General features: G+C 47.5%; 1 protein-coding gene across 1 annotated transcript in view; it reads right to left on the reverse strand.

Moving 5' to 3' along the window:
• LOC308107606 (unconventional myosin-VIIa-like) overlaps positions 1–12,629 on the reverse strand; it is a gene marked incomplete at its 5' end in the record, with an annotated part of 42,231 nt that extends 29,602 nt beyond the window's left edge. Inside the window, 11 exons of the mRNA XM_080460022.1 lie at positions 538–657; positions 948–1,024; positions 1,588–1,672; positions 2,735–2,803; positions 3,034–3,147; positions 3,683–3,825; positions 8,974–9,095; positions 9,187–9,371; positions 10,334–10,486; positions 11,053–11,166; positions 12,525–12,629. Coding sequence (XP_080316148.1) covers positions 538–657; positions 948–1,024; positions 1,588–1,672; positions 2,735–2,803; positions 3,034–3,147; positions 3,683–3,825; positions 8,974–9,095; positions 9,187–9,371; positions 10,334–10,486; positions 11,053–11,166; positions 12,525–12,629 — 1,287 coding nt within the window. The remainder of the gene's footprint in view (positions 1–537; positions 658–947; positions 1,025–1,587; positions 1,673–2,734; positions 2,804–3,033; positions 3,148–3,682; positions 3,826–8,973; positions 9,096–9,186; positions 9,372–10,333; positions 10,487–11,052; positions 11,167–12,524) is intronic.
• Positions 12,630–13,226: the final 597 nt, after the last annotated feature.

Here is a 13,226-nt window from a genome sequence, read left to right on the forward strand (position 1 = left end):
GGTGTCATGGTGGTGATGTCATGGTGGTGATGTCATGGTGGAGGTGTCATGGTGGTGATATCATGGCAGTGATGTCATGGTGGTGATGTCATGGTGGAGGTGTCATGGTGGTGATGTCATGGTGGAGGTGTCATGGCGGAGGTGTCATGGCGATGATGTCATGGTGGTGATGTCATGGCGGTGATGTCATGGTGGTGATGTCATGGTGGAGGTGTCATGGTGCTGATGTCATGGCGGTGATGTCATAGTGGTGATGTCATGGTGGAGGTGTCATGGCGGTGATGTCATGGCAGTGATGTCATGGTGGTGATGTCATGGCGGTGATGTCATGGTGGAGGTGTCATGGTGGTGATGTCATGGTGGAGGTGTCATGGTGGAGGTGTCATGGTGGAGGTGTCATGGTGGAGGTGTCATGGTGGTGATGTCATGGCAGTGATGTCATGGTGGAGGTGTCATGGTGGAGGTGTCATGGTGGTGATGTCATGGCAGTGATGTCATGGTGGAGGTGTCATGGTGGAGGTGTCATGGTGGAGGTACCTTGACGAAGGCGTCGCGTACGTCCAGAGCCTGCTCCATGCTGAGTGGCGTGGAAACCGTCTCCCCTCTGGTGATCAGTGTGCGACTCGTCAGGCAGTTCATCAGGTCTTTACCGTCCACCTGAGAGCACACACACACACACACACACACACACACACACACACACACACACACACACACACACACACACACACACACACACACACACACACACACACACACACACACACACACACACACACACACACACACACACACACACACAGCCCAGGAAGGGGGACCATTAGTACTGCTGGAAAACCTTTAGGAAGTGAATTATGTGTGTGTGTGTGTGTGTGTGTGTGTGTGTGTGTGTGTGTGTGTGTGTGTGTGTGTGTGTGTGTGTGTGTGTGTGTGTGTGTGTGTGCTACCTCCAGCAGCGTGGCGGCGGTGGTCAGGTGAGCACAGCGAACCACCTCGCAGGCGTCCAGGTTGTCGTAGGTCCGAGCTGCAGACACAAACATCTCAAACATCATCGACGACTAAAACAATGAAACCTTCAAGCTCTTCTAAAATCTTTCTCTTTGACTGACGGAGTGTCTCTAGTGTCTCCAGTGTCTCTAGTGTCTCCAGTGTCTCTAGTGTCTCATGTGTCTCCAGTGTCTCCAGTGTCTCCAGTGTCTCTAGTGTCTCCAGTGTCTCTAGTGTCTCTAGTGTCTCCAGTGTCTCCAGTGTCGCTTGAAGCTCTTTCCTCTTTTCTTTCTGGGTTCTATTGAGCCGTCTGACCTGCTCTCAGCGTTTCATGTCTCCAGACTATTGTCACTTTTTATTTAGTTTTATTCAAAACAAGCAGAGCAAAAATGAACTTTTAAACAAAAGAAACAATCTGGATAAAAGTAAAGAGTTTGTGATGATGACATGTTCTGAAAGGTCAAATACCAGATTAAATCCCATTACCAGACTAATGAGTTAACTGTAATCCGTCTTGGTTGCAGCTGAGGCGTCGCACCGGGTCCAGATGTTAATCTGGGAGCCAGACTACCACAATAAGACGCACATTGTTCTCTTTACCTTCGTATCTCAGGTTTCCCATGTGCAGTATCGCAGCCAGGAGCTTGGAAATCTCCCAGTTTTCTTTGTCGGTGAACATCAGCACCTGAACAGGAAACGTCTTCAGTGATCAGATACTTCATTGATCCTCACAGGGCAAATTCACAGGAACCCTGGACCTTCATGTCGAAGGGCTCATGAGTACAAACTGCAAACTCCAGGTGGCGCCGATGCTTCAGTGCTCATTCTCAGCCCAGGATGTACAGTAACTCAGCTGATGACCTTCCTCTACCAAAGTGTGTTTCTTCCTTCCTTCCTTCCTTCCTTCCTTCCTTCCTTCCTTCCTTCCTTCCTTCCTTGGTTTGTATGTATTTTACCAACTTCTCATAAAAAACTATTAACTCAAATTACATGAACTCTTCAGGTATGATTTGTCATCATCGAAGGACCAATCCATTAGATTCTGGGACGTTATTGTCCCTCGGTAGATAATCTAGAGCTACACTCGGTAGAGCACAACCCTTTGCAAATGGCACATTTGTTTTTCAGCACCGAGTTAGCATTGCTAACATGATTAGCCGTTAGCTCATAGTGATGCTAACTAGCCTATCAGGTAGCTACATCACTGTGAAACACTCAGCAGGGAGCGTCTCCATGGCAACACACTGATCTCCTCTGATCTCCATGAGGAGCCTCTCATCGACTTTGTATGGGACATTTTTTCACAGTTTTTGGGGATTTAATCAGAAACGGTTAGTCGTTAACGTCTCAAATTCTAATGGATCGGTCCTTAAATGATGACAAATCATCCCTGAAGATTTCATGCAATTCTGGTAAGTAATTTTTGCGAAAAGTTGGTAAAATACATACATACAAACCAATAAATAAATAAATACATGCAGACGAAAACGTAACGTTCTTGGTTAAACTTTCCTTGGCGAAGGTAAACATGTAATGTGGGTGTTTTAATGTATTTGATAATTTTTTTGAATAATTATTTAGTATTGACTGAGCAACTAAAGCACGTTACGTCTTTCTCTCCAAAGTTTAAAACTGTTTTAATTAGTTGATTTGTTACGAGAAGGAAATATTTCATGTGTCGCGTATTTAAACAAGGAAAGTCAGCAGAGTCCTGAGGTGACAGAACGCGACACACGCTCCTCGTTACCTTCATGGCAGAGCGGATGTTTGAGTACTCCTTCATGTCGTCGCGGCCGTCACACACCGTACAGTTTCCCTGCAAACACACAGAAGGAGAGCAGAAGGAGAGCAGAAGGAGAGCAGAAGGAGAGCAGGAGAAGAGCAGAAGGAGAGCAGGAGAAGAGCAGAAGGAGAGCAGAAGGAGAGCAGAAGGAGAGCAGGGTCAGTTTGAGGAGCTTCAGCTTCCTTCTCTGATGGTTTTTCATGAGGTTTTCCTCTCGTGAGGACGTGAGTCTAATGAGACGGTGAGGGTGGAGGCGGACTAACGATGGTCAGGTAGGTGTAGTCGGTGGCTTTGCTCAGGCCCAGTTTCTTCTTCTCATCCACAGTCATGCCCTTCAGCATGCAGTAGAAGATGTGGTAGTTCCTCTCATCGTAGGCCTGCAGGAAGGACAGAAACCTCAGAGAAGCATCATCATACATGAAAGATACCAAACGTTCATGTTAAATGGTTTTTAATGGTGAAATTAGTCAAAACGTCAAATTGACACCCCCCCCCCCCCCGACTTAGAGAGGTTAAACACTTCTTAATGTACAGAAAAAACTATCGAATAAATACATTTAGAAATTGTGTTTGAGGATGAAGGGCTGCGATTTCTGTGTCATCTCTTTAGATTTAACTTTAATTCTTATTGATTTTATTCATAAATAAATCAACATGAAATTATAGACATTACAAAACCACAAACATGTTTAAACAAAATAGTGTCTGAAAGCTTTTTAAATTGTTATTTTAATATTTTGATGCTTTTTCTAACTGGAGCTTCTTCTGGAGTCGTAAACTCTCTTTATTACAATATTTTCCAGTTTAACGTGATAGCAAAGATGGATTTGTGTGTGTGTGTGTGTGTGTGTGTGTGTGTGTGTGTGTGTGTGTGTGTGTGTGTGTGTGTGTGTGTGTGTGTGTGTGCTCTACCTGTCGACACACTCGAGACTTCTCGAGCAGGTATTGCTCGATCTTGGCTCCCTCGATGGCTCCTCTCTTGTTGAAGTGGATGTCGATGTATTTCCCAAAACGTGACGAGTTGTCATTGCGGATGGTTTTGGCGTTTCCAAACGCTGGAAGAGAAACAAGAGAAAATTAAATCTGCTTTGGTCGGGAGCTCGCACTCTGGACCCTGGCCCATCGGGGTCTGCCCAATCACGGTCTCTGGCCCCTTTAAATAATGAACAAATATCAATTGTGAAGGTTTTAACTAAAAGTTACTTATATTTAGAAAAATGTTAGGGGCTTTTATTTTGAAAGCCCACTAACCTCTAATGTAGCTCGTGGCATAGAGGCCAACACCTAACCCCAACCCTAACCCTAATGTTTCTGGTTTCCAGAGATAAGGATCTACTATAGTGGGTGTGGATGGTGGGGTGTGGATGGTGGGGTTTGGATGGTGGGGTGGGGATGGTGGGGTGGGTATGGTGGGGTGGGGATGGTGGGGTTTGGATGGTGGGGTGGGTATGGTGGGGTGGGGATGGTGGGGTTTGGATGGTGGGGTGGGGATGGTGGGGTGGGGATGGTGGGGTTTGGATGGTGGGGTGGGGATGGTGGGGTTTGGATGGTGGGGTGGGGATGGTGGGGTGGGGATGGTGGGGTTTGGATGGTGGGGTGGGGATGGTGGGGTGGGGATGGTGGGGTGTGGATGGTGGGGTTTGGATGGTGGGGTGGGGATGGTGGGGTGTGGATGGTGGGGTTTGGATGGTGGGGTGGGGATGGTGGGGTGTGGATGGTGGGGTGTGGATGGTGGGGTTTGGATGGTGGGGTGGGGATGGTGGGGTGGGGATGGTGGGGTGGTGTTTAAATGAAGCAAAGCTAGCCACTTTTAGCGAGGGTTGGTCCTGTTACCCTAATCCTAGGGTGGGGTTAAAAGTGGGTGGGACCCGGCAAATTAGCTCGTGATCGGTTCCCCCCACCCCTTTAGGTCACCCCCCAAATATCAGCTCAATTGAACAACCTTTGTTATGCTAACGAGCATGCTAAGCTAATACCTGTTATCTTCCTGAAAATCACACAGGTTACTCCCGAAAAGTCCCTCCTATCTCCTTATATATCGACTTCTCCTTCATCCCGGGACTGTTTAGTGTGGCGGCCATGATGAGGACGGTCTGAATTCTCAATAAGCAAAGGAAAGGAGGCTCGTTGCTTCCTTTAGAACCTCCTTTAGCCTAGGAACCACCGATGCTTCCTTTAGAACCTCCTTTAGCCTAGGAAACACTGATGCTTCCTTTAGAACCTCCTTTAGCCTAGGAACCAATGATGCTTCCTTTAGAACCTCCTTCAGCCTAGGAACCACCGATGCTTCCTTTAGAACCTCCTTTAGCCTAGGAACCACCGATGCTTCCTTTAGAACCTCCTTTAGCCTAGGAACCACTGATGCTTCCTTTAGAACCTCCTTTAGCCTAGGAAACAATGATGCTTCCTTTAGAACCTCCTTTAGCCTAGGAACCAATGATGCTTCCTTTAGAACCCCCTTTAGCCTAGGAACCACTGATGCTTCCTTTAGAACCTCCTTTATCCTAGGAACCACTGACGCTTCCTTTAGAACCTCCTTCAGCCTAGGAACCACTGATGCTTCCTTTAGAACCTCCTTTAGCCTAGGAACCACTGATGGTTCCTTTACCAAAGGAGACCAGCTCATGTTCCCCCACAATTCCTTGCGGCGACAACATTTAAAGGAACCCGCTCATCGGAGCGTTCAGGGAAACTCAGGATGACTGAAAAAGGAGCAGATAATGTAAGTTACCAAAGTAATAATCTGCCTAGAACCACTTGAAATCATCTAGAACCCAGATGAACTTTTTGTAGTTCATTTTCAGAAACTTGTAGTTCTTTCCCCACCATGGCAGACGTCACTAACTAGAGCCGCCGTCGCAGTATTATGATGTCATTCAGTGAAAGTCTGACTGCCTCACCACCGTGATCACCTTTCCTAACTCCTTTAGGAAGCATCCTAACACCTTTCCTAACTCCTTTAGGAAGCCTCCTAACACCTTTCACTAACTCCTTTAGGAAGCCTCCTAACACCTTTCCTTAACTCCTTTAGGAAGCCTCCTAACACCTTTACTAACTCCTTTAGGAAGCCTCCTAACACCTTTCACTAACTCCTTTAGGAAGCCTCCTAACACCTTTCCTTAACTCCTTTAGGAAGCCTCCTAACACCTTTCACTAACTCCTTTAGGAAGCCTCCTAACACCTTTCACTAACTCCTTTAGGAAGCCTCCTAACACCTTTCCTTAACTCCTTTAGGAAGCCTCCTAACACCTTTCACTAACTCTTTTAGGAAGCCTCCTAACACCTTTCACTAACTCCTTTAGGAAGCCTCCTAACACCTTTCCTTAACTCCTTTAGGAAGCCTCCTAACACCTTTCACTAACTCTTTTAGGAAGCCTCCTAACACCTTTCACTAACTCCTTTAGGAAGCCTCCTAACACCTTTCCTAACTCCTTTAGGAAGCCTCCTAACACCTTTCACTAACTCCTTTAGGAAGCCTCCTAACACCTTTCCTTAACTCCTTTAGGAAGCCTCCTAACACCTTTCCTAACTCCTTTAGGAAGCCTCCTAACACCTTTCCTTAACTCCTTTAGGAAGCCTCCTAACACCTTTCACTAACTCCTTTAGGAAGCCTCCTAACACCTTTCACTAACTCCTTTAGGAAGCCTCCTAACTCCTTTCCTTAGTCCATAGGAGGGACTTTTTAGGACGTACCCCAGGTGTCCCTGACCTGGAATCTGGTCTTATCTCACATGCTAATCTGCTAAGCTAACTAGGATAGCATTAGCATTATGCCACAGTGCACATTAGCATGTTAGCTAGTTTATGTAGCACATGATAGCAGGTCAGCCCATAAACCAGGACTTTCATGGTATGACGTAATCCTGGTGTGAATGATGCAACACTGATGACACAGCTGCAGGTAGTGATGTCATCACAGAGGGGCAGAGGACGCATTTCATCCACATAATTTGGAACCAACTCCTCAGAATCCAAAGTTTTCTGGCAAATATATTGATAAAATGATCATTTCTTGAGAGGAAAATTTGTCGTCTTTGAGTCTCTGTGGGTTTCGAAGCAGTCAGACGTAACCTTTAGACACTAGGAGGCGCAGTTTGACGCAGACGCACAATTTTGCTCCATCTGACTCAATGATAAATATGGCTTCAAATCGCGGGAAAAAAAACCCTGACACCGTTGTTCTCTCTCATCCAAAAGCTCATGTTTTATGGAATGTTCCCCTCATGTGTTACATCGTCTTGTTCAGCAGGTTCTTCTTGCGCTTGATCTGCTCGTTTTGTGGCTCAGAGTCACGGTTTAGCCACAGTCGCCACTTGTTCGGGGTGTTCTGTCACGGCTGTTTTTGAAGAGACATCTTGGTTTTCCCATGTATTTGAATGGGAGGAGGGAGGCGGCGGGATTCAGCGTTAGGTACTTGACGTCTGATAAAAACGAAACCGCTCAACGAATCAAAAAGGTGACTAGTGAGCAGGAGAGTCTCCTCTGTCATTTAATCGTGTTTTGAAGCCGATATGATATTCGCACTCAGAGGAGATAACGTTTGCAAATCTTATTTTGAAAGACAAATGGTGGACTTCCTGTTGGATTTAGGTCAGGGGTATCAACACGTGATTTGTAGGTCTCGATGAGACGAACAATTTAGTTTTGGTTTCTCTCTACGATATTCCTACGGACCGTGGTGGCCGTTGTAGTGTTTCTAGGTGGTGCTAGAGAGACATTTTTTGACACTCTGGTCACTTTTTGCATTTCCTGACTTGGTTTGCCAGTCTTGATGAGCGTGCCAAATTGGGTGAGTTTTGGTGAGCGTGTTTAGTGCGTCAGATTTGGGCTCAAAGCCGCGTAAGGAGAAGAAAGAATAAGAAACGGACTAAATACAAATGGGTCCTGGTCCTGATCTGTGCCACACAGATTCATGGAGGGAAACATTTGAAAGCCGCCATCTTCCCATTCAGGGTGTGAGTGAATTTATCAAGCGTCACTGAGAGAAGCTGACAGGAGACATCTGATCTCCTCCGAGGACCTCCGGTCTGGATCAGGGAGTAGACCTCCTCCTAGGACCTCCGGTCTGGATCAGTAAGTAGACCTCCTCCTAGGACCTCCGGTCTGGATCAGTGAGTAGACCTCCTCCTAGGACCTCCGGTCTGGATCAGTAAGTAGACCTCCTCCGAGGACCTCCGGTCTGGATCAGGGAGTAGACCTCCTCCTAGGACCTCCGGTCTGGATCAGTAAGTAGACCTCCTCCGAGGACCTCCGGTCTGGATCAGTGAGTAGACCTCCTCCGAGGACCTCCGGTCTGGATCAGGGAGTAGACCTCCTCCTAGGACCTCCGGTCTGGATCAGTGAGTAGACCTCCTCCTAGGACCTCTGCTCTGGATCAGGGAGTAGACCTCCTCCTAGGACCTCCGCTCTGGATCAGTGAGATGCTCTGCCAACATTTTAGTCTCAGTGATTCAAAGAGACAATAGTTTGTTCTGTAAAGTCAGTCAATGACTCGAGTCCACCTTCAGGATAGGAGGACGGCTGCGGGTCAAGAGTCCTCCACTGTGATTGGCCCAGAGAAGACAGGAAGTATGGAGGCTTAAGACCCCCCCCCCCCCCCCCCCCCCACATGTGAAATCGCCCCGTTCCTACACATGCCATGTACGACCTGTCTGGAAAATGTGTTTGTTACTAAAATCTATAACTCTGTCTGGTCTGTTGTCCTTTGCCTGCCACCGTTTGCAACATGCAGGATACTGACAAGGTCTTAAAACACATAAACACCACGAGTCTCCACGAACAAGGATTCATGGAAACTGCAGCCACAGTGGAGGTTTTGAAAAACTCTGTGTCTCCGGTTGCATCTACAGGAGGGAGACGGAGATTTACTGTATGTCACTTTTCGTGACGTCGTGTTATTTTTTCAGGACTCTGATTGGCTATCATGGCTTCATGCTTCTTGTAGCACTGCCCCCTACAGGTCTGGCTGCTCATGGCAGCTCTGAACCAGGTGGACCTGCGGTCCGTAAATTAAATCTGTTTTTCTAAAAACCAGGGTACGTGTAAACATGGTCTGAATCAGGTGAACCAGAAGCATCTCACCTGCACGCACACACACACACACACACACACACACACACACACACACACACACACACACACACACACACACACACACACACACACACACACACACACGCACACACACGCTCCAGTGTTTGCACCTTCCAGGATGGGGTTAGCTTCCAGGACCTGCTGCTCGATCCAGGAGTGCTGACCGCTGATGGCGGCCAGGAACTGAAGGATCAGTTTGGTGCTTTCAGTTTTTCCTGCTCCGGATTCCCCGCTGACAAGAGATGAATGAATGAGTGAATGAAGGAGTGAATGAATGAAGGAGACAGGACGCCATGACCCTGTCGGCGTGCGCCAGTTCCCACCTGATGATGCAGCACTGGTCACGGTTGTTCCTCTGCATGTTGAAGTAACAGTTGTCGGCGATGGCGAAGATGTGTGGCGGCATCTCGCCGATCTTCTTGTTGGTGTAGAGGCGGATCTGGTCGGCGGTGTAGATGGGAAGCAGCTGATACGGATTCACCGCCACCAGGATGGAGCCAGTGTACGTCTGCACGCCAGTATGAAGGGGAACGGCGAAGATTTAAAAATAAATAATGCAACAATTTTGATGATGAGACTGAGACCTTAAAAACTGTACCAAAGCAAAATGGTAAATTAATTCAAAATGGAAGGTGGGGGGGTGGGGGTAGGGTTGGTGGGGGTTGGTGGGGGTGGGTGGTGGCAGTGAGCGGATCGATGAGAGCGGATCAGCGCTCGCCATGGGAGCACGGGCGGCCATGTTGGGAACAGAAGAGCTTGCAGACGGGCGGCAGGACCGAAATGTTTCATCCTGACACTCGTTCAAAAGAGGAGCTACAACAGTAGAGCGACATGCAGGTTACAGACTCGGGTGAGGCAGAACAGGCCGTGCAGGAGCTGCTAATGGAATCATGCATGAAGACGCTGGTTTAATTCCCGAGCTCGTCTCTCAGCCGTGCTTCATGTCCAGGTCACTTACCCTGCCACCACAGTTGGTCTTCACCACATAGAGAGGAAGAAGAGGAAGAGGAAGAAGAAGAGGAAGAAGAAGAAGAAGAAGAAGAAGAAGAAGAAGAAGAAGAAGAAGAAGAAGAAGAAGAAGAAGAAGAAGAAGAAGAAGAAGAAGAAGAAGAAGAAACAAAAATAGATGCGAGAAAATGAGATGAGACACAGAAGACGAGTCCAGAGAGAAGCAGGACGACAGGAGCTTCTGAAGATTCTTCAAAACAACCTGGGTCAAAGAGTGACGGCGCTGCGGTCACTCACTGTTGTGAACACATGAATGACGTCACTGGTGGCAGGACATGATGTGTGAGATGGTCAGATGTGGTTTATATGTCAGTACAAGTGACAGCCCCCCCCCCCCCCCCAATCCCAATCCAGTAACTTGAAATCTTTTTTCTTCTGTTCTTCCAATTTGGCGCCCCCTGTGGGACGCCCAATATATTGCGTTCCCCCTGTTTGCGCGACTGTGTGAAGCCACACACTCACATAGATGAGCTTCTCCCGGTATCGGATGAGCAGGTTGCGCAGGATGCCGGCTTCGTTGAGGTCGCCCAGGCGGATCATGTCCTCCACGCCGTGGATGGAGGTCGGGTGCATCGGTTTGATGTTGGTGGCGTTTTGTGGGGAGATCCAGTGCTCCTGCACACAGGAGGGGGCGGGGCCTCAGTAATACTCCATAATACATCATGTACTATCGCTATCTCTCTATGATCTGGATGTTAGAGGAAGATGCTCTGTCATTTGAATGTTAGAGGAAGATGCTCTATAATCTGGATGTTAGAGGAAGGCGCTCGATAATCTGGATGTTAGTGGAGGAAGACGCTCTATAATCTGGATGGTAGATGAGGAAGATGCTCTATAATCTGGATGGTAGAGGGGGAATATGCTCTATAATCTGGATGTTAGAGGAAGAAGATGCTCTATAATCTGGATGGTAGAGGGGGATACGCTCTATAATCTGGATGTTGGAGGAGGAAGATGCTCTATAATCTGGATGCTAGTGGAGGAAGAAGCTCTATAATCTGGATGGTAGCGGGGGATATGCTCTATAATCTGGATGTTAGAGGAGGAAGATGCTCTATAATCTGGATTTTCGAGGAAGTTGCTCTATAATTGTCTGTATGTAGAGCTCACACACTTTGAAACAGAAACAGAAGTTGGTCCACGACACAATCACACTTTACAGATTATATTTTTTCACTCACGTTTCCTTCATCATCCACCACCTGGATCTGTCCAGAGTCGCAGAGTTTCACCACGGCGCCGACCGGCACCTCAAACTCTCGCCGGGTCTTCAAGTCCAACCAGACATAGTCGCCCTGAAACAGAGACGGGAATCGAACCATGAACCCAAAGTCCCAATCCGGTCGTTCATGATAGCTATCCAAGTTTTCGACGACGATTAGATTCATGATCATCATGTCTGTTTAGTTTATATATATATATATATATATATATATATATATATATATACTGTATAGTGTGTGTGTGTGTGTGTGTGTGTGTGTGTGTGTGTGTGTGTCAGGGAGCTTGTGGTCTTCCAGTCGACCTGAGGAGGAGGGGAGGTGACCCCTGAAGACTCATAGCAGCAGACGGAGGAGACGACGACTCAGTACAGAACAATGAATGAATGAAAGGGGGAGGAGCTTCAAACATTCAAACCTTCCCTGAGTTTCTCTCACCAGCTGAGGACACGAGCGTCTGTCAGCCTTCGTCCTCACACTGTTACATACTTGTTTAGATCACAGAGCAGAACGTAGACGAGCATCACGGAGGTAAAAGTCTGCAAAGTGAAGTTTGATAAATTAAAAGTGACTCAGTCCAGCAGCCAAACTACAGTCTGGAAACGTCCTGGAACTAAGAACTAGAGCAGCAAACCATAGAGTTACGAATCAATTCCACAAGCTTCAATCACTGAGACCGTTAATGGAGGAAGACGCTCTATAATCTGGATGCTAGAGGAGGAAGATGCTTTATAATCTGATGTTAGAAGAGGAGGACTTTTCATTCAGATTTGGAGGACTGACAGAGCTGCTCTCCAGAGCGGACTGAGGGTCAGTGGTCCTCAGAAGAGACTCCAGGTTCAGGTGAGGCCTGACACGTTCTGTTCTCTAAACACAGATTTGGTGTTTCATTATGTGTCTTTTCTTTTTCTGCTCCATGAGCCTCAAACCCTCCAGGATATGAACCCCTCTGGTTTGACTCTATTTGTATAGAGTGGAAAACTGCTGCTCTTTGATTCATGATATTGTTTGATATTATTTTATCATCCTGCACAGAAACACTTCTTCTCCTGACAATCAAGGTGAAGGACATGACATCCGTCTGAGGAGCTGTACACACACACACACACACACACACACACACACACACACACACACACACACACACACACACACACACACACACACACACACACACACACACACACACACACACACACACACACACACACACACACACACACACACACAAACACACACACACACACACACCTAAACACAGCCTGCAGGTGTATGATTATGATTCACGACTGAAAAGTGATGCGGAGCAAGAAACCAGGCGATTATCTTCACACAGACTTTAGAGATGTTGAGAGACGCCAGCAGCTCACACACACACACACACACGCACGCACGCACGCACGCACACACACACACACACACACACACCGTACCGGCAGCAGTGTGCTGTGCTTCATCACAGTGTTGACGTTGCGCAGCAGAGCCCATTTGGCCTGATCCTTCTCGTAGAGCTCCACATAGTCCCGACGTCTGTACATCTTCTCACACACACTCTCTCTCTCACACACACTCTCTCTCTCTCACACACACACTCTCTCTCTCACACACACTCTCTCTCTCTCACACACACTCTCTCTCACACTGTCTCTCTCTAACACACTCTCTCTCTCACACACTCTCTCTCACACACACTCTCTCTCTAACACACTCTCTCTCTCTCTCACACTCTCTCTCACACACACTCTCTCTCTCTCACACACACTCTCTCTCTCACACACACACTCTCTCTCTCTCACACACACTCTCTCTCTCTCACACTCTCTCTCTAACACACACTCTCTCTCTAACACACACTCTCTCTCTCTCACACTCTCTCTCTAACACACACTCTCTCTCTCTCACACTCTCTCTCACACACACACTCTCTCTCTCTCACACACACTCTCTCTCTCTCACACTCTCTCTCTAACACACACTCTCTCTCTAACACACACTCTCTCTCTAACACACTCTCTCTCACACACTCTCTCTCTCTCACACACTCTCTCTCTCTAACACACTCTCTCTCTAACACACTCTCTCTCTCACACACTCTCTCTCTCACACACACACTTTGATCTCCAGATGACTCAGAG

The sequence above is a fragment of the Lipophrys pholis genome, assembly GCF_963383615.2.
Source record: "Lipophrys pholis genome assembly, chromosome: 3".
In the NCBI taxonomy this organism is placed as follows: Eukaryota; Metazoa; Chordata; class Actinopteri; order Blenniiformes; family Blenniidae; genus Lipophrys; species Lipophrys pholis.